The sequence below is a fragment of the Sceloporus undulatus genome, chromosome 4 (genome assembly GCF_019175285.1).
Source record: "Sceloporus undulatus isolate JIND9_A2432 ecotype Alabama chromosome 4, SceUnd_v1.1, whole genome shotgun sequence".
Lineage (NCBI taxonomy): Eukaryota > Metazoa > Chordata > Lepidosauria > Squamata > Phrynosomatidae > Sceloporus > Sceloporus undulatus.
In genome coordinates this window covers 223,432,296-223,457,304 of record NC_056525.1, presented here as the reverse complement: position 1 = coordinate 223,457,304, position 25,009 = coordinate 223,432,296, and the positions used below count along the sequence as shown (strand labels likewise).

Below are 25,009 nucleotides of genomic sequence, written 5' to 3'. Positions count from 1 at the left end.
GTGCCACGTGCGCGAGAGGGGCGTCACTGACGAGCGAAGCGTCTCTCTCTCTCAGTCTCTCTCTTTCTCCCCCGATGAACCCGGCCGCGGCCGTTCCGGGGGCCCAGAGTCCGGCCTGTACCCTGGCGGGCTCCGCTTCCCCTTCTCCTCCCGCCAGCGCTCCTTCGGCCCCGCGGCCCCTCTTCAGGCACGCGCACTACGAGAACCTGGTGGCCGGGCTCAGCGGCGGCGTCATCTCCACGCTGGTGCTGCATCCTCTGGACCTGGTCAAGGTCCGCTTCGCAGGTGAGGGAAGGAGGGCGCTTAGGCCGCGCGACGTCATCGGCCTCCCCAACGGTCGCCGCCTGGCTGTCAATCACGCGGCGCGCGAGCTAACAGTTCTCCCCGTGGTCCTCCATAGAGGCATCTCTGCCTTTGCCCCAGAGGCAGCAGAGCGGTCGCCCTTCCCTCAGGTCTCCCGGCATGTTCATGCCTGGGCGCTTGGAGCTGGAAATGGACACCCTTCAAGCCTACATGGGAAAGGGGTCTAGGAGCCCTAGTGGGCTACAAACGGAACGCGAGTCAGCATGTGATGCAGCTGCAAAAAAGGCCAAGGCGGTTCCAGGCTGCATCAATAGAGGTACAGTATAGATCAAGGGAAGTACTAGCGCCACTCTATTCTGCCTCGGTCCGCTGGAACATTGCATCCAGTTCTGGGCACCACAATTCAGAAAGGCTGTTGAGAAGCTGGAGCATCTCCAGAAGAGGGACACCGAGATGGTGAAGGCTCTGGAAACCGTACCTGTGAGGAGAGATTTGGGGAACTGGGGATGTTTAGCCTGGAGAAGAGAAGGTTAAGAGGTGATACGATGGCCCTGTTTAAGCATTTGAAGGGATGTCATGTTGAGGAGGGAGCAAGCCTTTTTCCTGCTGCTCCAGAGAAAAGGAGACAGAGCAATGGATGCAAGCTCCAGGAAAAGAGATTCCAGCTCAACATTGGGAGGAACTTCCTGGCAGTAAGGGCTTTTTCGACAGTGGAACAAACACAAGAAGTGTCCAAATTATCCATCCTTATTCAAAATATAGCATTTATAGCAATAACATTTACATTTCTATACTGCTTAATAGTGAACTCAGCACTCTGTTAGCGGTTTACAATCTGTAAGCCAGTTGCCCCCAACAAACTGGATACTCATTTTACCGACCTACAAAAGGATGGAAGACTGAGTCAGTTCTTGGCGCCCTGCCATCGAACTCACAGCGTTGTGGTTGCAGTACCAGCAATTAACCACTGTGCCACCTTTGCCTGCCTCATGCCTCCCTGGATAAACACTCTTTCAACAATGAGGTTGTATTCATAGACATAACCGTATCAGTATACGGTTGTAGCATCTTTGAGATTAAATGGAAAGTGTTGGTAGCATAAGGTTTCATAGACTGAGGCTGCATCCACACTGCAGAAATAATCTGGGTTGACACCACTATTACTGCTGTGGCTCAGTGCTATGGATTTCCGGAAACTGTAGTTTGTTGTGGCACCAGCTCTGGTGTCACAACAAACTACAGTTCCCTGAATTCCATAGCATTGAGCCATGACAGTAAAAATGGTGTCAACCCGGATTATTTCTGCAGTGCGGCTGCAGCCTCAGTCTGCTTCATCAGATACTACGAAAGCTTATGCTACAAACATTTTCTCTCAGTTAGGTCTCAAAGGTGCTACAAGATCCCTTTATATACTGATACAGAGCAACATGGCTATGTCTGAATAAAACCTCTTTATTGAAAGAGTGTTGATCACACGATCACATCTTTACAATAAGGATGGATAACTCTGTACATTTCTCACCTAGCAAAGTTGACAAGCTGTGGTACAGTGGGCCCTCTCCTGACGCAGGGGATCCGTTTTGGATCCTCCCGCGTAAGGGAAAATCCACCTATGCTCGAGCCCCATAGGAGATAATGGGGCACATGTACATGGCGGTCATTGTTTTTCTCCCTGCACAGCTTCCATGGAAGCTGGAAGCTGTGTAAAATGCATCCGTGCATGGTGTGGGCGCACTGTATTTTGGTATCTTTGTATTGCTTGATTTATTTAGATTGTACTTTCTTTCTCTGTTTATTTTGATGAGTGAGTGATGGCTTGAAGCTGAGGCCTAAATACAATGGCATTTTGCACTGTTTGACAACCATCTGGAAACAAGAAGGACTACGTGGCCTGTACCAAGGTGTGACGCCAAATGTATGGGGTGCTGGTGCCTCTTGGGGCCTCTATTTTTACTTGTAAGTTTAAAATTGTTTAAACCCTTGTCATTTCAAAGTCCTAGGTCCAAAATACACTGCAGAAATAATCCAGTTTGAGATTATTTTAACCCTGGTTCAATGCTAGGGGATCCTAGGAATTGTAGTTTGTTGTGACACCAGAGCTCTCGTATAGAGAAGGCTAAATGCCTCACTAAAGTACACTTCCCAGACTTCCCTAGCACTGAGCCAGGGCAATTAAAGCAGTCTTAAACTGGATTATTTTTGCAGTGTGTTTTGGGTCATAGTAAAATAACCTGCCCATATATATTATTCCAGTGCCCTAGGATGATGCAACAAAGTATTTCAGAAGCTACAAGCAAATGAGTTTGTTTGTATTTGTTGTCACATTGTTCATAATGTTGGCACTTATTATTAGCTGTAGATTTACTCGTGTATAAGTCTAGAAATGTTAGTCAAAAAAAAATCGACCCCAAAAACCTGGGTCACCTTATTCACAGGTCAGTGTAAGTACTATACCCTAATTGTTATCAAAATAGGAACCATCCTCTTCTCTGAATAGAGTGGTGAAAGGCAAGACCTTAGTCCATGGTGGAAGAACCTAAAAGAAACATGAGCCCACCTCTACTCTCTCCACCACACCAAAAATGCCATTTCTGGCCTTTTTGAATTTCTGGATGGGAAAATAGCAGCGTGTTTTGACATATTTTTCCTTTCCTTCTATATTCTTTGTTACATGCCCCTAGGTTTTACCCTCGACCTATGGGTTATATCAAAATCCATAATTTTGGCCCCAAAACCTTCCTTCAATTTATACACGGGGGTCAGTTTATAGTCGAGTATATATGCTATTTGTTTAAGACTGATAAGATGTGAGATATTTCTTCAAGAGGAGTCCAACAACTGTTGTCTCAGTTGAACATGAGATCACAAGCCTTATTAGGTTATTCTTCTTAGGACTCTTATTTCAGAACATAAACAAGGCTAATCTTGAAAACACACCTGTATCAGAAGTTGCAGTTCACTTTGTAGACTTTTTTTTAGAGCAGACAGCACCAGCATGACTCTTAACTCTCAGTGAATGAAGCAAAATAGTAAACAGCTCTTTTATAAGTATCTTATCCCTTGAGTTACAGTAATGGTGAGAAAATCTGGGTGTCTGCCATTTCCTCTGCCAGGCCCAGGATCAAGCCTGAAGACTGCACTGTGCTAATTTGCAACATCTTTTACTTGTCTGTTGCTTACCAGGCCTTCCTTTGGATTACTGTTCAGCAGCATCTAAAGCTTATTGCAGCCAGCACTTAAAGATTATGAGGTTACTAGAAATTAAAATAGGTATAAAGAAAATTGGAAATAAAATGTAGTAAAAGATATAGAATACTGTATACTTAAATTTGATCCTCCGGAATATTGTTTTCTATCAATTAATTGTCCCATATTGGCAACTAAATACTGCTTTGAAATGAACTTAATACGTTTGTTTTTAAAAAATCAAAACAACACACTTGGTTGATGACACCTTTTTATTTTCTTCTCTAATTTGTTTGTTTTCATATTCCTCAATTTTATAAAAAAAAAATTTAAGGAGAAGAATAATTATTCTGTGGAGAACAACCTAATCTTTCCCAGTATTATATTTTATAGAGAATTGGAAAGGGATTGCATATATGGAAGGCATCTCATGCAAACAATATTTTGCTTACACTGTTACCCTTTTGCAGCTCCTTTATAATGTAAAAACCCTCTCCAAAGGTCAGGTTAACCTTTTGAATGGTGGGGCACTACCTTCTGAAAATTTTGTGGAGATGTCTCTGCCTGATTTGGCACAGGTCTTTCCTTGGACTGGAGCCTTGTAGAACACAGGCCTAGGAAAAGAGAGAAATCTTTGATGGGTCAGATACATAAACTGGGTTCATCACCTTGTGCACCCTTTTGATACAGCCCAATGTTAATAAAATATACAAAAGCCCAAATATAATGTTAATTTATGTATGATCCAAATAACAACACTCCTAGTACTAGACGAGTTTGGCACTGTAAACTTCCCATAAGTATACACATGCACATATGATGTATCAGCCTCTCCTTTAAAATACTGGATTATGACTCTCCTTGTCCCCAGTTGGAACCAGGTTGGGGAAGGTGCCATATACCTAACCACCTTTCAGTATCAAGACTGCTTTAAAAGCAGTTTGTAAGATGACACAGTATCTGTTATGCAAAGGGGGAAAACGGAGATTTTGCAGGTTGTGTGTAATCCCATGACATGAAAATTGTGCAGTGCCCATGCTGCCACATCTTCCTCAAATTGCTATTATTTGTATTTCACCAGTAACAGTGGTGCTATAGTAGTTTTGCCTGTCATAAAATTGGGAGAGAAAATGCTAAAATGTTGTCCCTTCTAGCAGCCCTGAAACAGCTAGTGTAACAGATTTTGCACTACTATGGGTTGAAAAAATAGTCTGTCTCTCTTTGACTTGGTCACAAGCCCTTGGGTTTCTGAAGTAGATTTGCAGACAGTTAATTCTTATGATTCTGTGTGATACTGTATACTGATAGCATTTGGCTAATGCAAATACTGTAAAGAGATTTGATGAGGTCTATAGCTGGTCTATATTTTTTAAATCCATATACCTAATTTATCTGTATTCATATAAGAGATGTATTTCATATGCTTATAAAGGATTTTAAAACCTCATATTAATATTTCACTCTTTAGTTATAATGCCATTAAAGCATACAAAACAGAAGATAAACTGGAAAGTCTTGGAGCAACTGAACACCTTGTGTCAGCTGCTGAGGCTGGTAAGAAAAATACAAGCAGAATTAATGTGTATATCTAACTGTCCTTTTGGTATATTCTTTTTCTTTGTTGATTATTTTTCTGTGGCCTCCAGTTCCAGCTGCTCACGTTAAACTGGTACCTGGCAGCTGTAATGGACTGGAGGAGGGCAAACAAATTGAAGCTTAATCCAAATAAGACAGCGGTATTCCTGGTCAGTCAAAACACAGATCTGGGAATAATGATTCATCTTGTGTTACAAGGGGTTACACTCTCCTTGAAAACATAGGTTCATAGTTTGGAGGTACTCCTGGATTCATCTCTGAGCCTGGAGGCCCAGGTTTCAGCAGTGACTAGGAGTGCTTTTGCACAGTTAAAGCTAGTGTATTAACTGCACCTGTTCCTGGAGAAGTCAGATCTGGCCACAATAGTGCATATCTTGATTATATCCCTTATTACTGTAATGCACTTTATGTGGGGCTGCCTTGTAAAAGCACTCAGGAACTTCAGTTTGCCAAAAGAGCTGCAGCCAGATTGTTAACTAGAGCTGACTACAAGAAGCACACAACTCTGTAGTTGCAGCAGCTCCATTGGCTGCTGGTCTATGTCCAGGCACAATTTGGAGTACTGTACTAGTTTTGACCTATAAAGCCCTATACAGCTTGGGTGTCTCTTTTTATGAGCCCATTAGAGCACTAGGATCATCCAGGGACACTCTTCTGTCTGTCCCACCACTCTCTCAGGCTTGTTTGGGGGGAATCTCCATATTGAGAGGGCCTTCTCAGAGGCTGCTCCCAGGCTCTGGACCATCCTAGAGAGGCCAGCATGGCCTCCTCCCTTGTCTCTTTTCAGCAGCAGCTAAAAACATTTTTCTGCCATCAGGCTTTTAAAAATTTCAAGCTTTTAAATGCAATACAGTTCAAATGTCAAGGTTTGTACATAGTTTGTAATACAGTTTAATGTCTTCATTGTAATGTTTCAACTTCTTAAATTGTTCATTTTTTAAAAGAAAAACTTTAGATCTACATTTTTAATGCTTTTGTATTGTTTTTAACTTGTACTGTATTAAATTGGTTGTTAGCTGCTTTGGATTCCTTTATCAGGAGAAAGGCAGGATCATGATCATGATGATACTGTAGATCTAAATTCTAATTCATACTATATGGCTTGAACAGAAGGGTGCATAGAAATGTATTCTGAGGCCAGGAGCCTCTTGGGTAGTATGCCAGCATAACTCCTGCTGGCATAAGGAGATACCCAATACCCATTTACACAAGCATTTTTGTGTTCTCCCATAATGCATAAGCTGTAAACTAGATAGTTTACAGGCTGTTTGGCATCCAGGCACAGCTCCACGACTCACCTGTGACCAGAATGGCCACTGACTAGCCATGAAGTGCATTAAGAAACAACAAGCCAGATGCCCCAGGATTGGTTGACTCAGTCATCTGTGTATAAATACACCACTAGAGATCCATTATTTATTTCTTTAAATGGGATCATAGGCTGAATCTTTGGTCCTGTTCATGTTTACACAGTAGTAAGCTTTACTGTATTCAGTGAAGCTAACTCGCTAATAAATGTGCTTAGAATTCCAACCTGTTGATTTTATTCTTCAATAAATGTTTGCCAGTGAAGTACAAATATGGAGCTTCATGCAGTTTTAAGTACTTGAAATATTTGCTCTTTATCTGATAAAAGTGTTCATCTAAGCAATTTAGGATCCAAGCTACTTAGAAGTATTGATCTAAACTGTTGGTAGTATTGCAAAAACATGCCTTTTCTAGGGTGGAATCTAAAGAACTGTAGCTAAATCATGTACATAAGACGCTATGGACTTGTATTCTATGAGTAGATTTCCATTCTTCATTGCAACCCATTTTTGAATATGAAAAGGAGAGAGAAGCCTTGTAAATAAAGAAAGGAAGGGGAGAAGATGTGAGTTGTCACTGGTGAATTAAGCCTTTCTGTTAGGATCACTGGCCCTTATTGTAAACTTTTTGTCTGACATACGTAGGAGCCCAAAGAATACATTTGGCTAAGTAGTCATATAGTGTCTGTACCTCAGAGAGGGAAAATGTTTATCCTTTCCAAAGCTATGAGAGTACCACTTCCATCATCACTCCCTGTTGGATATGTTGCCCAGAGCTGATGGGAGTTGCAGTTGAACTATGACTGGAGGACCACACATTCTCTATCCCTGGTCTCCTGATTCTTCTCCTTTACTTAGCAGGACTAACTTTTTGTCTGTAGTTTGTGATAAATGTGGAAGAGTAGGCAAAATTAGCCACAAATATTAGATGAACTAATATTAAGCACTTCTTTAAAAAATAATTTTTGCGAACAGTGTATGTGTATCAGTCATTGGGCAAATGTTCTTAAAATGCTGTCTTGTTATATTGACATTGTCATAACTGTCAAATTTTCATTTTATGATAGGAGCAATGACCCTGTGTATTACAAATCCAATCTGGGTAACAAAGACTCGACTTGTGTTACAATATGAAGCTGGCACTGACCCATCAAAGAGGCAGTATAAAGGGATGCTTGATGCCCTTATAAAAATATATAAGCATGAAGGAATACATGGCCTATATAAGGTACGTCGATTACAAAATGGACAACAGGTATTTTGTCATTGAGTACTTATTGTTTGAATAAGTACACTTAACTGTCATCCTCCTGTGCAGCCCCACCGTTGCCTTAGTTTTTTTTTTTTTATTATTATTATTATTCTTTTGTCACAGAGTCAAATATTTCTATCCTATAGTGACTATGGCCTGTTACAGACTGCCAAAATAAAGCTGCTTCGGGTCTCTTTGGAGGTATGCTGTTTAAATGATGCATGCATCCTAAGAATCCGGAAGCTGCACCAAAAGCTGCACTCCAGTGCTTAGGAATGGAGTGTGGCTTTGGTGCAACCTCCAGACTCTTAGGACCCATGCATCAATTAAATAGCATACCTCCAAAGAGACCCGAAGCAGCTTTATTTTGGCAGTCTGTAAACAGGCCTATGATCTCTTCTTTTTCTGGGAAAGACCATAACTCTAAGTGCAGTTATTCAGAAATTGTATTATAAATACAAAATTAGGCAAGTAGGTTATGATGGTGCCCCCCCCCAACAGAACCATTGGCAGTGTGAACTGAGTAATGGGCACATTTCCACTGAAATGGATACATGTGAGCTGCTTTTCACTTCATTGTTGGTAGAACAACCTTTTGTCTGGAAAACCTCTTCCATATCACTAGAAATTTATCTGTGTCTGTTCTTATTATGATATAGATTCAAGTCTCCCAGAGTAAGCCAAATTTGAGCTGATGTCCCTCTAAACTTACTGAATGATGCTAGTTAAACAATGTTCGGACAGTGTTAATGTCCTATTTTTGCAGCAAGCAAAGGCTTAAATGGTGATTATGGATAGACTGGGGAAGCAAACTGAATGGAAAGGAAAGCATTTGTATACTTCTTGGTATTGACCCATCTGATGGGTCTTCTGATTTAGAGGAGCTTTAAATCTGTAGGTTTGTATAATTTTTCAGTAGAGCCTCTGGCCAACCAGATATTAGTGTCAACAACACTAGCATTCTCTGACCATTGGCCAAGCTGGATATAGCTGATGGCAACTGGAATCCAACAATTTAAGAGCCACATCTCTTCCCCAACTTTTTCCTGTATATGGAGTTACCTGGAAGGAATCTGGTTGTTTTTCAGTGTATAAATTCTGTACAGTGTTTTAAACTTATGAGTGTACTTTTTTTTCTTGTGGAAGCATGGTTAGTTTTCTTCTACCTTAACTGTAAAAATTCCTTTTTTCTAGGGATTTGTCCCTGGTTTGTTTGGAACATCACATGGAGCACTTCAGTTCATGGCTTATGAAGAGCTGAAATCAAAATACAATAAATACCGAAACAGACAGGTTGATTTGAAATTGGTAAGATAATCTATAAAATGGTAGCACCAGTTTTTTTTTTTCAAGTACAGTCACAAGGACTTAACTTCACTTGTATTATTTAGAACAGGTATTTTTCTTACTATCTAAAACTGGTTTGAATTCCCAAAGTATACAGTTCATATTCACAATACATATATCTTAATTACACAAAAATAAAAAAAATATTATATAATTATATAATATTTTAAAAATACAAAACAAAGTTTTTAAGTCAATGTTGTTGGGAACTAATATTGTTACTATTTCATTTTTCAGAGCACTTTAGAATATATCATCATGGCAGCCCTATCAAAGATATTTGCAGTTTCAGCAACATACCCATATCAAGTTGTGAGGGCACGTCTCCAGGATCAGCACAACAAATACTCAGGTGTAGTTGACGTCATCCGTAAGACATGGAGGTAGGCATCCAGATCTAAATCTTGTGTAGAAATGCTTCCTTTACTGATATTGGAGGAACTTTTTTTGTCAATAGAACATCAATAACAATTGTTTCATAGTAGCCCAAAACAATCATAAATGGGTTTGCTGCAGTGGTAGAGAAACTAAGACTAAGTAAAGAAACTATGGCCTGTTACAGACTGCCAAAATAAAGCTGCTTCGGGTCTCTTTGGAGGTATGCTGTTTAAATGATGCATGGGTCCTAAGAGTCCGGGGGTCACGCCAAAGCCACACTCCATTCCTAAGCACTGGAGGGCAGCTTTGGTGCAGCTTCCGGATTCTTAGGATGCATGCATCATTTAAACAGCATACCTCCAAAGAGACCCGAAGCAGCTTTATTTTGGCAGTCTGTAACAGGCCTATGATTCTCCTCCTCCTTGAACTATTTCCATTCCAGCTTATTACATTAAGAATCAGCACAGCTTGTTTGTGTCCCTTTTTCCTCACCATCCCTTTTGATATCTATGTGTATCTCAATCTTATCATTGCAAGCCTATAACCAGGGATTATCTCTTTTTTAAAAATTGATTGTTACTCTGGGAAGCTTTTATCTGAAAATCAAGAATGAAAATAGATCAGCTAACCTTGTTACACAGCCATTGTCTCTATGAGAAAAAAGCTGGATAGGTCACTTTGATGTCCAAACATATGTTTTGTTTTTTTGGTAACTGGTTTGGTAGCTCTGGAGCTTTTCCTTACCTGTGATCTGATAAACATGTAACTGTTGTGCCTTTGCCATCATCCCTGAATTGGTCCATTTTCCCACTTGCGACTCTGCTCTTGCTATAGCAAAAAGGCTTCCTGTGTTATTGCACAGCAAGTGGAAGAGAGCAGTGAGCAGAAGGACTGGTGAAGAGATGCATTGCTTGTTCCCAGTAAATATTGTGAATAGGAATAGGAAAATCACCTGGCACCGGAAGCCACATGACCCATGAAATTCTGTAGAGGTTGAGAACTGCTGTATAAGGGAGAGTAGCAATCTTAAGAATATGGGGCCCCAAAAGTAACATTTATTGCTGGCAGACTTTTGCACTTATTCAGATCAAATGAGTATCATAGCAGAAAGATTTCAGTTACTATGTTTGAATCAGGAATTAAATATCTGTTAAGAAATTAATAAAGAGTAAAAAAAACCTTTGTATTTTAAAGCCCACATTACTGACAAGAGCTATCCCAGTGTAATCTTTATTTTTTTTGTGACTTCAAATCATTGCTTGCTTACGGTGACTTTACAGCTAACTTATCCTGGGAGTTTCTTGGCAGGATATGTTCAGAGAGGGTTTGCCTTGTCTTCCTCTGAGGCTGAAAGAGTGTGACTTGCACAAGGTTTCCATGGTTGAGTGGGAATTTGAACCCTGGCCTCCAAAGTCATAGTCCAGTGCTCAAATCACTATATCACTCTGGCTCCCTAGTATAATCGTGTGTGTTTGTGTGCGTATGCCTTCAAGTCACCTGTTAATTCATGGCAATCCTATGAATTTCATTGGGTTTTCTTAGGCTAGGAATGTTTAGAGGTGGTTTTGCCATCTCCTTATTAAATAAAAAAGAGCAGTTGTTGTTGTTGTTGTTGTTGTTGTTGTTATGTTTATATCCCATTTCCCCCCCAAAATTAGAACACAAAGCATCTTACCAATTAAAAAAATAATAAAATTAAAAACATACAGCATTAAAACATAGGGCACTGGCCTCCAGAGATCATCATAGCCCTCTGAATGGACTTTCAGTGGCTTTTTTGCCAAGAGTATATATCTGCATTTCAGAATTAGTTGTTGTTGAGAAATCGAGAATTGTATATTACTGTTTTTAAGTGGAGTTGTAGCAAAGATGAACAACCTAAAAGAAAGCATACATAAAATGATTTTTCTGTTACCTTTCTTCCCACTAGTAATCCAAACATTAATAATCTAGTAAAAATACACTATTACAATTGTCACAATAGCTTCATTAATCAACTGCAGGACTTTGCCATAGTAAATATGCTTGGAAGTTACAAATAAATGTGTTCTTCTTCCTAGGAATGAAGGAGTACATGGATTTTACAAAGGAATTGTACCTAATGTGATCAGAGTCACTCCTGCATGCTGTATTACATTTGTAGTATATGAAAATGTATCTCATTTGCTACTTGGCTTGAAGACTGGTGCCTGAAAATACTTTATAATATCTGGACATTATCATAGTTTGACTATGCACCACACTTTTCTAAGTTAAGATGGAATTTTCTTGGTAGTCACAGAAGAAACGACAAGCTAGAAGACCACTAACTGTGCTTGATTCATTTTTTCTGCATTTGGATTCTTTGCCTGGAATATTATTCCATCTGAATCTTCTCTAAGTGAATGAATAGATGCAGCCCAGAAACAAGTCTGCATCTTTCATTTTGTTGTATGGTTCTGTCTAGCTCTGTTACATGAAAAGGAGTGGATTCTTAGTCTACAGAAGTCTTAATGGGAAGCAAAATTTTACATGGAATAAGGTAATCACCAAATTGTATATGTGTCTTTTACTTCAGCATGTCTCCAATAAATTATGTTTGTTTCTCCACAATTACTTCAGCTTTCCAAACTGTTGTATTCCTCAGTTAGTAAGAGTCAATGTGAATGAAAATTTAACAAAGCTTCTAGACCCGGGGTTGTCAACCTACAGCCTGCGGGCTGCATGCGGCCCGCCGAGGCCTAGGGACCGGGCCCGGCCCTGCCGTAGATTGCCACCAGGGGCTTTAGCCTCCAGCGCAAGCACGCAGGGCAAGCAGCTGGCAAGGAGGAGCAAGTGGTGGCAAGCAGCTAGCAAGGGGAGCAAGGAGGAGCAAGTGGGCACAAACGGCGGGCAAGGGGGACAAGGAGGAGCAAGTGGGGGCAAGCGGCTAGCAAGGGGGGCAAGTGGCTGGCAAGGGGGACAAGGAGGAGCAAGTGGGCACAAGCGGCGGGCAAGGTGGGGGCAATTGTCTATAGAAGCCTGAGAAACATGCATTTATATTAACAGTTTTTAAAAAATCAGCAGATTTTTTTTGCGTGTCCTCCATTTTAAATTTTTGTCCTACATTTGTCCTGGTTTATTAATTTGTTTGATTTATTTAAAAAAAATATTTAATTTTTTTTTTTGGCTTTGGCCCCCCGAGTTGTCTGAGGGACAGCAACCCAGCCCCCGGGTCAAAAAGGTTGCCTACCCCTGTTAGACAGCATGGCACTGAGAAAACATGACCACCATGTTTGACTTCAGTATACTGCAAAATGGGGCTATGGTTTCATGTTGCCAGTTTTGAAATAAAGAGTCATTGTGCCTTCTCACCAGTATCAATATTTAGGTTAAATCTAATACTTAGAAACAAAATCTAATATTTAACTAAATAGTATTTGAGATGTGATGTTTAGGAAGCCTGATACTATGCAGGCCCAGCATGAACAACTTGGCTAGAGATAGAGAATACAGAAGCAGCCATAGCCACTCTATGACCTCAGATCACAATTCTGTTCATCCTTTTCTGGCTCCTGAGAAGGAGACTCAGCAGTAAGGTCTAATGCATTTTTAAATGATACACACAAGAAAGAATGCATAAGACACCCATTCAAATTATTTATTTATTTAAAGGATTAAAGTCCTCCTGTCCTAATGTGGTGCCGTTACTCAGGGCAGCTTACAACATAAAAATACTACAATAACAAATAGGCTTAGGATACATAAACAAAAAAGCTCAATAGAGAAAAAGCTGTACATGTGTTTTATCATATGAAGCCTCATCTGCCTTCTAAAGCAGAAGCTTGCTTGGAACAGTAAGGTTTCCACTAACAGAAGAGAAAGCCACAGGGAAGTGGTGGCTCAAGCATGCTTTACCCCTGCATTGGATTGTGGTCCAGGATAGTACTAAGTAATACAGCTTGCATTAAAAATGTGATTGATAATTAGGTTTTTGATTTAAAAATGTAATCATTTAAACCATTATTAATAGTTTAAATTTCACCTGCCTGTGAATACTCTACAAATTAACTGTATATTAAAGTTTGCATTTCTTAATATCTTGCGTGCATTGTATGCATATCTTTGTATGCATTGCTTTCTGGAGATGGTGTACAGGAACAGAAATGAATAATGTATTTTTCACAATTTGCAATTGATCTATCACTTTGGCCATTGATCATTTGATTTGGCCATTACGCTGATGACTCTTTTAAAAAAAGAGTCTTCTAATTTGTCTAGTATTCCTCTGTCTTGTGAAATGGAAACTGAGAGAAGCATGTGTATCCCCCCTGCTGCCCTATTCCTTTGAAACACATGTAGCTAAACTCAGCCTTCAGTGTCCACAGTCTTTCAGTTGGCAAGTGTAAATAAAATATGGTTAAAAATGGGTATTACACAGGGAAACGAAAACAAAAAACAAGAGTAGCCCTTGATGTGCATGGATTTAAAAACCAACAAAATGTTTATTGTACATTCTGGAGGCATTCTGAGACAGACTCCTATTTTTACTATAATTTAGGGTGGCATGCTCGTTCACTAGTATGCAGAACAAATTCAGTTGGGCTGTCCATTATTTTTACTTAAATCAAGAGTTTCCCGTGTGATCCATCATGCACTGCGTCAGTAATTATCCCCATTCACAACAATGGAAATGGCAGCTGACCATACCTAAGGGACTGCTTGCCTGGCTACTAAAGTTAGTGTATAAAAAGGTTCCGCACTCATTACAACCCCTGTGCCTTCCATTGGTATTAATAATTTTCTGGAAAGCAATCAGAATTCATCTGTTAAAAATGAATCATTTGTATCAGAATTTGATCTTTCAGTAGAAAATGTACAAATATTACAAGCATCTATTGTTACATGATTCTGGCCTAAGTATATATGGGTCCTTTGACACTGCACAATAATAGTACAGTAATTCCACTTTTATTGCCAATCCTATGGAATTCTGGGTTTTGTAGTTTTGTGAGGTGCTAGAGGTCTTTCTCAGAGAATTCTAAATGCCTATCCCTAAACTACAAATCCCAGGATTCTACAGGATGGAGCCATAGCAATTAAAGTAGAATCAACCTTATACAGTGGGCCCTTGTTATCCACTGGGGTTTGGCTTCAGGACCCCCAGTGGATAACAAAATCCATTGATGCTCAAGTCCCATTAAATATAATGGCATAGCAAAATGATGTCCCTTATATAAAATGGGAAAATCAAGGTTTGTTATTTGGGATTTATACCTTTTTTGAATATTTTCAATTTGTGGATGCTTGAATCCGTGGTTTAAAAAATCCATGGATAAGGAGGGCCAACTTAACTATACATAGTATGAAAGGACTCGGGATAGGCAATGGTGAGGAGAGGGAAAAGGCTACAGGCACAACACCCAAGAAGGCGGCAAGGCACTAGAGAATTATTGTGCTCAGAGCCAACAAATTTTGTTTGCCTTCCCTTGTTGCTGTTTTGTGACCTGGAAAAAGTGCAACTGCTAGTATAGCACACTGACAAGATTCTGGGGAATGTGTTCCAATCTTGTTTGATTCATAACAGATGGAAGTGGCTTCCTCACCTTCTTTCAAAAGCGTTCTGTTGAGTTTTAAAATAAACCCAAACAACTGGGGTGGGTGGGAGAAGTTTGAATAAAGTTAAATGCTATTTGCTAATGAAATTGTATCTCTTTGGTTTACTGTAGAATATCATCTTCATTAAAGAGTATCAATACAGTTTGAATTTGTACAAAAGTAGTTGATAAATCCAGATTACTGCTTCAGTATTATTATTCTAAAATACTGTAAAAGATAATGGACCAAAAAAAACCAGAAAAACAAATTATTTTTCTATAAACAAGCTTTTGTATTATAACAAAATGCTTGCTTTGGTGTACAAAATACTGGATTTCATGTACAGCATGGAGGAAGTTATATAAGGCACTGAACAAGTGTTTGGAGCAAAGGACACTTACTAAAAAAGCTCTATTTAGGCAATTCTTCTATAATAATACGAGAGACTGAGTTCCATCCAGTTGAAGCATCTCCTCTTGGATAATCTGAGCAGGTACCAACCCAAACAGCAATGTCCACCAGACCAGCACTGATTCCTTCACATAATCCTTCCACTGTTTTAAAGGCAAAACACATTTTGGTATCAAAGTAGTTTGTTCATAAACCTCAAAAGATGTGTAGAAGTGCACAAGGAAAGCATGAGCAATGTAAAGGAAGAGTTCATTTCACTGTTACCAAAGGAAGTAGGGGACCAGAATAATGTACATTAAAGCAGAGATTGGAATAAGTTACTTGTTTGCATTAACAGTTGCTAGAATCACCAGTCAGCATAGTCACCGGGAACAGCAGACCAAGCATCTAATTTATTCTGAGCTCTGATGATAACAATGTAGTAAAGGGCATGCAGCAATTACAGTTCTTGGCCTGAATCCTGGATGACTGAAAAGAATGCAGTCATGCTGACAAATCCTCTCCAACATTTCCTTCTGCTCTAGGGGAGGGACATGGGGCCAGAAAGAAGAAAAAGTCACTTCTACCTCTCCCCTGAAGTTCCTTGCATGTTGCCACTTGTTTTTTTTTTGTTTTTTTTTTAGTATTTTTAAACTTTTATCCTTTATTTAAAATGCTTGGGGACAGAAGTGTTTGAATCTGTTTTTTTTTTTTTTCCTTCTTCAAATTTTGGAATACCTGTATTTACACACACACACACACACACACACACACACACACACACACACTGAAGTATCTTGGAGATGGGACGCAAGTCATATATACTTCATACACATAGCCTGAAGGGAATTTTATAAAATACAGTCATTCCTCCATATTTGCGGCTTTGATATTTGCGGCTTTGATTATTCACAGATTTGATTAATATGTTTTCTCTAGGAATATCTAAGTCCTCCAGTGCAACTCTGGTCAAATTTAACTAAAAGATGCACTGAAAGACCTAGAGATTCCTAGAGAGAATACTATATTAGGCATTTGTAGCTCCTCCAGTGCTGTTCTATGGTTAGTGTCTGTCAGATGTTGATCACAGAGTTGCTCTGGAGGACCTAGAGATTCCTAGAGAGGTGTCCTCTCAGGTAAAAACATGGTGTTTTTGTTATTTGCGGTTTTTCCATATTCACGGGGGTCTTGTGCCCCTAACCCTAGTGAATATGGAGGGACAAGTGTATTTTTAATCATTTTGTGTATGAAACAAATGTTCATGTAGACTGAACAATCAAAAAGCAAAGGTGTCACTATCTCAGCCACCCAGCTTTGGGCTTTAGAGTATTTTGGAATTCTGGAATAGGGAAGTTTAGCCTGTATTTAATTATTAAAAGAATAACTCAACATTATCTGGACAGAAATAAAATTAATTTCTTAATTTAAAAAAACTAGCTCCCTCCAACTAATAATAATAAATAGAACCCTCTTCATACGTTAATAAAAACCAACACTCTGTTCAGTTCTCTATTTGAGAATACATTCAAAGGATAATAATTTGGTGTTTCTGGCGTTTGCATTCTGGGGCTTGCTGTAATTTTAGGTTGTCAATATCACAGCAATTCCATAAAATTGGGGGTGTCTTCACTGGACAATATTTTTCTCTGTTAAAATATTATTCCAATGGAAAAGGGAAAACTGGACACGTCAGTCATCATTAGAATAAAAGTGCAGAAATGATGTTGTTTTCTTGTAACTCCCAGAATAGGAGTCAGCATGGAAATTAGCCTTGCTGTCTGGTGGTTTCTGGGAATTGAATTGTCAGCCCTCTGTATCCACAGTTTCAACCATCCATGGCTTCAAAATACACACAAATTAAAGCGAACAGATTTTGCCATTTTATTTAAGGGATACCATTTTACTACACTATTGTATATCATGGGACTAGGGTATCCATGGATTTTGATATCCATGGAGGTTCCTGGAAACAAACCCCAGTGGATACCAAGGGCCCACCGCTGAGCTCTATACTGTCTATTTTCTTTCTGTCATTAGAACTAGAGAATCAAAGGCCAGAGGACAAGGTAGAAGCTCTCTTCTAATTAATGTTAAAAGAGCCAACAGTTCTATAGCACTAGAAAAGACAATTGAGAAGATATATCTTTTGACTCATCATGAGCATTTTGACTTGCTACAAGTAGCATGGCTGGATTTCTGCATCACCAAAGCCCAGGAGTTTTACTTTAATATTCTAATTCACGGTATTATACAGTCGCAATACATACCTGAAGAGGTACGGTGTATGTTAATAGTAGAATTCATTTCTGGGCTTCCTTGATCTAAATAAATTATAGCTTCAATAGGAAGTGGTCCAGCACATTCAGCCCCATTAAATGTAAAATACCAGCGTTGACAACAGGCATTTTTGCATTTGAGTCGAAGTGATCCACTGAAGAGGACTCTCAAAGCACTGTTGGTACGCATCTTTGTAAATGTGCATTCCTGTTTGAAAACAAGAACAAACTGTATATTGAATCTATTGGTTGCTTATTCATTATCGTAGAAGAAGTGGCTGAATTTGTAGCCTGATGATAAATGTTTTATTATCTAAACCATGTGTATTTTCAAGGAGACTACTATGCAGACCTGTCACATGAATCTTAAAAGAGAGTTCAGCTCTTATGTCCTATAGCATATAATAATTTTATTTATTTATTTATTTATTTATTTATTTATAGCCCGCCCAATCACAAGGAATCCAGCCAGGTTACAACAGTAAAAATAAAGATAATAAAATATTCTGCTTTGGTCAGGCCCCACCTAGAATATTGTGTCCAGTTCTGGGCGCCACAATTCAGAAAGGACATTGAGAAACTGGAGCGTGTCCAAAGGAGGGCGACAAAAATGGTGAAGGGTCTGGAAACCATGCCCTATGAGGAACGACTTAGAGAGCTGGGGATGTTTAGCCTAGAGAAAAGAAGGTTAAGAGGTGATATGATAGCCCTGTTTAAATATTTGAAAGGATGTCATATTGAAGAGGGAGCAAGCTTGTTTTCTGCTGCTCCAGAGAACAGGACCTGGAACAATGGATGCAAGCTACAGGAAAAGAGATTCCACCTGAACATTAGGAGGAACTTCCTGACAGTAAGGGCTGTTCGACAGTGGAATGCACTTCCTCGGAAGGTGATAGAGTCTCCTTCCTTGGAGGTCTTTAAACAGAGGCTGGATGGCCATCTGTCAGGGATGCTTTGATTTGGATTTCCTGCATGGCAGGGGGTTGGACTGGATGGCCCTAGTGGTCTCTTCCAACTCTACGATTCTATGATTCTATGAAAGAAAGAAATACAATAAAATTAAAGAGAGCGAAGTGAGAACATTCACAGTTAGGCCTGATGGAAGTTGGGCCTCTCTTTCCCTCCCAGGTCTGATGATGATGTCATGGAGGGAGGGCTCTTCTTTTTGAGGCAAGGATTTCATTTTCACACAACCATTTTCTTCCCATCAGTTTGTGACTTTCTCCCAAAGTAGAAAACAAATATGTGGAAGCTGATGTGTGAATGCTTCCAGAAACAACATGCATAAGCCCTATTGGGGCTTACAAGAGGAGCTGGACACTTCCTAACTTACATGATTAGGTCTTCTTAACATATAAGTGGGGTGTTACCTAGCCTCACCTCACTCCCATCTGATGCTCTCTTTAGATAGAAATTGACATGCCTGAAGGTGAGATCTTCCTGTTCACATAGGAGCTCTCAGCACTAACAAGAACCCTGGAACATCAGGGATCTGAAAGGCCTCCACATGAACAAGAACCTCTTGAGAACAGAGATGCTGGAGCAGACAGAACTGGGTGTCCCAATGCATGGGCTGAAGAATGCTCAGTGAGCAATGCATAATAAAGGCTATATAGTAAAACTAGATTTGCTGTTCCATGATAGCTGGAATGCTAAGACATGCAGTTCCCATTAAAAAGACCTTCTTTACCGCTAAGCAATGACTGTGCCAATGAACACAATTAGTTTTAGTAAAAATAACTTGAGATGCAACACTTAGCAAGTACTTGCTAATTTTTTTTTTAAATAAGGAATGGCTAAGTTTGAAAAGAACAATTAACTAGCAATCTTAAAAGTATTTGAGGATCAGTATTTGATATCATGCATAACTCCTCAAAATAGCAACTAGCCTCAGGTCTATATTTCTCATAAAATTAGCCACATTGCCTCCCTTCTCCAACTGCCTTCTGTATTTGTCTGTTGTAAGGAAGGAATCATGTGACCCTGTAGAAGTTGCTGAACTGCAACTCCCTGAATTCCTCACCACTGACACTGTTGAGTAGGACTATGATCTATCACCATCTGCAGAACCCAGTGATTCCCACTCCAATCTACCCTGACCTCCAGACATGTTAGACTACTTCTTTCATTATCTTCAGCCATATGATGGCAGTTGTAGCCCAAGACATCTGAAGGGTATCTGATGTTTAATTTCTATCTGCTAGACAATGCTTGTGAAGACTTAATGATTCATAGTATGTTGCTTTTTTAAATCAACCCTTTGAGATGTCCCAATGGCATTCTATAATAAAGGAACATAGGATCCTGTTAGTAACATGTGTAAGTAAGTCCAATGTATGCTTCAATATGTGTTATTGTTGTGGAGCTTAGTACAGTACTCTCTTATTCTCTCCATGTCTCACTAAGTTGCTGTCATCTCCCCTCCCCTCATAACTATTCAGTGCTTGGTAGAAAGTGCAGGGGATTATCAGTATCTTGCTATGTCCTATCCTTAAATCAACCACTGAGACCTCTGCAGGACCCCAGTGGATCTTGGCAGATGTCCAGTGGCATGACTGAGGTAGTAGGTGTCTCCATTGGCCTCCTTCCATACCACACCCATATAGAATCCTTAGTAATGTTTTTATACTAATTCACTCATAAATCGTAATACCCATATATCACTGAATGTAATGGTAATAACTGTGACATAAACAACTAGCAAAATTAAAATTATACCTCTAAATTACAATATCATATGCACAGAATAAATGTGTTTACATATGCATAGTTTCATGTGGTTAAAGTGAGAATTTGGTAAAATGTGATGTTTTAAAGAAAAATTTTAAAAATTTAAAGAAAAGCTAGGGCTTCTCCTTTCTCCTCCTACTGAGCCACATGCCACTCTATCTATTCAACATTTTAAAGAGATACAGGTGAATGCCACAGCCTGTTTCTGCCAATATGCTGATATTTGAGGAACAGTGGTGTCACACACACCGTTATGGTGTCACCTGGTGCGGTCAGCATTCCCCACATCCTCCTAGTGCAGGGGGGGGTGTCATTGGTTTATGTCTGACTATGGGGATTTAGCCAAATGCTTCTCTGATTCTTCTCTCCCCCTCCACCAGCCACAGAATGGCTATGGAGTGGGGGCACCAGCAACTAAGCTGCAAGCCTAGGGGGGAGGGGGGAAGATTAAGACAAAAGACATAGTGTAGCTCCACTGCAGAACGTTTTGCAGTTTGTCATTATGAAGTACAAAGGCTTGGTTTGGTTTAGGCGACCCCTCCTAGCACTTATGGGCTGATAAGTGCTAGGCAGGGACTACCCAAACCAAAACATGCCTTTTTACCAAAATTAAGTATCTTTCAAGTACATTAGCTGTGTTGCAATGTGTATAATAAACATAACATGCTTCCTTACTGCAATTTTTCCAAGGTCTATGCCATAGTTCAGAGCACTCCATGAGCACTGTTTATAGTTTGGCGTCCAAGACTCCTCAAAGCTTTCTCGCATACATTCTCCTTTTTCTCCTTTGAGCCCATCACGGCCAGGGATCCCAGGTGTTCCAGGGATTCCATTGACTCCTGGGTTTCCATCCCTTCCAGGAACACCAATAGGTCCTTGCATGCACATTCCATTGTACTGAAAAGCAAAAAAGTCATTATTTGAAAGTAATACTTCGGCATGTTGGTTTATCCAGCAAAAATATTTCTTATTATTTTGTCTCTTTTCAAACACATAAATATAGACACTCTGGATTGTCAGCCTCTTTCTGTCTCCCTGTTATGTAGAGACTTAGGTATATTTTGTGTCCTTTATTATACTCCATTTTATGTGTTCTCATTAAGAAATTTTTGAAATAAAGAATTAAACTTTTGAAAAGGATAAAGTGGTAAATGGAAGGGAGGGTGTACAGACATGAAAATAGAATTGTATATGATTAGCAATAGCAGCTTCATAATGCCATAGTATTTCCAAATGTTTGGTATAGTTGTAAAAGCTGAACCGTGAAGAAAGCCAACAGGGAAAGAAAATCAACTCCTTTGAAATGTGGTGCTAGAGGAGAGGTCTACAGATACCATGGATGGCTAAAATGAAAAACAAATGGCTCCCAGAGGAATCAGACCTGAGCTATCACTAAAAGCCAAAATTAGACTGTTGTATTTTGGACATAAAACCGGATCTCTTCTTCCGCAGGCTTGCCATCCATCGACTGGAGCATCCATGGATGGCTCTGCCCCATTATCCCCAATGGTGGTGCATGGACATGGTTGCTCATGTGTCATGCTGCCATTGGGAACAATGGGACTTGAGATCCCACAGATTTTGGTGTGCACAGGCAGGTCTGAAACAGAACCCTCGCAGATATGAAGAGCCAACTGTATAATGAAAAGACATTAGAAAATATTATAATACTTGGCAAGGTGCAAAGCAGCAGGAAAAGAGGAAGACTGCTTTATCATTGAGTATGGTAGATTCAATCAAGGAAGCCATGGACCTGAGTTTGCAAGACCTGAGCAGGGCTGTTAATAACAAGAAGTCTCAAAGGTCTCTCATTCCTATGAATGAATTATATTCATTTCTCGCCATATTCATGCTCATCACAAGTCAAAGCCAATTTGACAGCATAGAACAAGAACACTTAATATGATGTGATGGACTCTGAGCAAAGCAGAACATTGTAATAATCATGCATCATACAATCATCTGTAAGCCAGCATAGAATCATAGAATCGTAGAGTTGGAAGAGACCACTAGGGCCATCCAGTCCAACCCCCTGCCATGCAGGAAATCCAAATCAAAGCATCCCTGACAGATGGCCATCCAGCCTCTGCTTAAAGACCTCCAAGGAAGGAGTCTCTATCACCCTCCGAGGGAGTGCATTCCACTGTCGAACAGCCCTCACTGTCAGGAAGTTCCTCCTAATGTTTAGGTGGAATCTCTTTTCCTGTAGCTTGCATACATTGTTCCAGGTTCTGTTCTCTGGAGCAGCAGAAAATAAGCTTGCTCCCTCCTCAACATGACATCCCTTCAAATATTTAAACAGGGCTATCATATCACCTCTTAACCTTCTTTTCTCCAGGCTAAACATCCCCAGCTCCCTAAGTCGTTCCTCATAGGACATGGTTTCCAGACCCTTCACCATTTTAGCATGGTGTAGTATTTTGGCTATTAGACTACATTCTGGAGTCCAAGGTTCAAATCCCTGCTTGGCCATGGAAACCATTGAGTGATTGTGAATGAGTTGCACTCTCTCAGCTTCAGACAAGGAAAATGGCAACAACCAAAAAAAACCCTACCCCAACCTCCAAACAAATCTTGCCAAGAAAATTCCATGACAGAGTCAATTTAGGATTGCTGCAAATTGTAATGACTTCAAAAGACACACAATGCTCATCTACATAAATTATTGGTACAGATTTTGGTCCCAAAATGCAAGCCAAAAGCTACTGACAGCACTAGATTTTAGACTTATTTTTCTTTCCTAGTTCTCATGCACAAATATCCTGCCTCCCTTTCCTCTCACACATTCAGACAGGCACATATTCAACTAGTGACACTGCTCCTCTCATTGGTCATACCCCTGGATGAGGAGAGGATGTGGTGAAGACTGCAGCTGCAGCCTGCCAAGGCCAGCTCTGCTGATGTGTCCAGCATGGAAAAGAATGTTTAAGAAACCCACTAACCATTTCCCAAATGTATAGCTTTCAGCATGTAATAACAAAGAACAGAGGAGATCAATCGGATTACTCATCGTCTGTTGCCAGAGAGTCCCACCACAACAGATTACACAGCGGTCTCCTTTCCAACCCGCCAGCTATGGGCATTACATTAGCAGCGAGCAAAAGAGCTCAGGTCCAAAGAATGGGCATGATACAGCTTCTCTTCCCCTCCATCTGCAAGGGTTCTTTCCTTCAGCCAGATCTTACAGAAAAAAGATGCTGGGTGAACAAGATGGATTTACCTGCAGAGAACTGGAAGTGCTTAGCTGTCATCTAAATCACATTCTCTCAGCCACTTTGCATTAAATGCTAACATGCAATTGCAACAGCTGCCAATGCATTCTGCATGCAAAGCGGATATGCAGTCCTGGAGAAAGGCATGCAACATTGCACAGGTAAAATCATTCTGCTTGCCCACCGGCACCTTTCAAACAGCTTTCAGGCACATTTATCACCCAAAATGAAATGCCAGCCAGGCTTTAAGATTGTGATCAGTAGATTTCTAGATTCAGGCTCCAAGGCAGCATATTCAACTGCCAAACAGTTCTTCCTAACGTTTAGGTGGAATCTCTTTTCCTGTGTCTGCCAGTAGAAAGTGAGTTCAAGAGGAGTAGGGCACTAGTAGGTCAAAAACCTTCTTTTCTACTTACAAAGAGGACTCTGTGTGTGAAAGAAAGCATTATTTAGAAATTGTATCCCGTACTTGCAAACTGATATGGTGCACAGCGCTTTAGTGCCTTCTCTGTGTACAGAGTGACCGGATGTACTAACTGCAAAGGAGGACAAGGCCCTGAAAATGGAGGACATTTGAGAAAAATTGAGGACATTACCAAATAAAAGCTAAAAACAATCTTATAAATATAAATCCATGCTTCTTAGTCATAGCAACGTCAATTCCTGCTTCTTAGTCCTGCTCAAAATGGGAGGACAATTTGAAATTATTCCTGGACAGAAGCTGGAAATGGAAGACATGCCCAAAGAAAAGTTCGAAACACACCTAGATAAGCTTCTTTATCCTGCTCCAAATGGGAAGACATTTTGGAAAAGTCTTCCTGGATAGAAAGTGGGAATGAAGGACATGACAAAAGACATAAGTCCTGCTCCAAAACTCCCTGCTCCAAATGGGAGGACACTTTGGGATCCTTCCTGGTCAGAGGAAGTGGGAATAGAGAGGACGTCCTTGATCCCCTTGATCTGGGGAGAAGGGGGGTCTTGCCTGCCTGCAGAGCTGAGGGTCTTCCCTTCCCAAAAGGAGGGGGATGTATTGCGAAAGGCCCCCTGGTCCCCCAAAAGAAGCCAACTCACCAGGTCCACCACCTCCCTCTGACGGAGGGCCTTGGGCTTCCCCTTGGAGGTATCCGAAGTCCCCAGCAGTGGGGCAGCCCCCAGGAGCAGGATGAGCAGAAGAGAAGGAGGAGGAGGAGAAGAGCAGGGCTTCATGGCTGGAGAAGGATGGAAGGAGGGAGGAGTGGGTCAGAGGCTCCTCTTTCCAAGAGCAGGCAGCCTTTCAGCCCCAGGGGATGCCCAGGAATGTCAGCCTCCAAATGCCTGGCTCTCCTGAAAGGAAAGGGGCTGGGGAAAGACAGGGGGGGGGGGGGGGGCTTTCCCTGACCTCCAAACCAATCTGGGAAGAGGATATGGAGGAAGAGGAGGTCTTTGGGAGCCCTGCATCCACACTGCAGAAAGGACCCGGTTTGATCCCGCTTCCAT

General features: G+C 40.5%; 2 protein-coding genes across 4 annotated transcripts in view; one reads left to right on the top strand and one right to left on the bottom strand.

Annotated features, from left to right (window-relative positions):
- Positions 1-11,964, top strand: SLC25A32 (solute carrier family 25 member 32). Of its 2 annotated transcripts, none has more exons than XM_042462003.1 (7): positions 1-285; positions 2,109-2,259; positions 4,958-5,043; positions 7,460-7,620; positions 8,839-8,952; positions 9,229-9,374; positions 11,430-11,964. In XM_042462003.1, exons 1-7 carry the CDS (start codon positions 75-77, stop codon positions 11,560-11,562), a joined length of 1,002 nt encoding a protein of 333 aa, XP_042317937.1. In that variant the 5' UTR covers positions 1-74; the 3' UTR covers positions 11,563-11,964. The 2 variants fall into 2 exon arrangements, with proteins under 2 accessions (XP_042317937.1, XP_042317938.1); XM_042462004.1 differs by having other exon boundaries at positions 17-285; positions 2,113-2,259.
- The window catches only part of CTHRC1 (collagen triple helix repeat containing 1), a 19,202-nt gene continuing 5,215 nt past the window's right edge, over positions 11,023-25,009 (bottom strand). Inside the window, exons 1-5 of one of the 2 annotated variants that reach the window (XM_042462005.1) lie at positions 24,605-24,839; positions 20,997-21,218; positions 17,583-17,799; positions 15,327-15,479; positions 11,024-11,247 (exon numbers count right to left, since the gene is read on the bottom strand). In XM_042462005.1, coding sequence (XP_042317939.1) covers positions 15,337-15,479; positions 17,583-17,799; positions 20,997-21,218; positions 24,605-24,739 — 717 coding nt within the window. In that variant the 5' untranslated portion in view covers positions 24,740-24,839 and the 3' untranslated portion in view covers positions 11,024-11,247; positions 15,327-15,336. Of the gene's footprint in view, positions 11,248-15,326; positions 15,480-17,582; positions 17,800-20,996; positions 21,219-24,604; positions 24,840-25,009 lie in introns of those variants that run through there. The other variant, XM_042462006.1, reaches the window with a different exon arrangement.

Coding starts and splice junctions, on each gene's coding strand:
- SLC25A32 (XM_042462003.1), top strand. CDS start 75: ATGAACCCGGCCGCGGCCGTTCCGGGGGCCCAGAGTCCGGCCTGTACC. Junction 286..2,108: donor GGTCAAGGTCCGCTTCGCAG/GTGAGGGAAGGA, acceptor TATTTTGATGAG/TGAGTGATGGCTTGAAGCTG. Junction 2,260..4,957: donor TGGGGCCTCTATTTTTACTT/GTAAGTTTAAAA, acceptor TTCACTCTTTAG/TTATAATGCCATTAAAGCAT.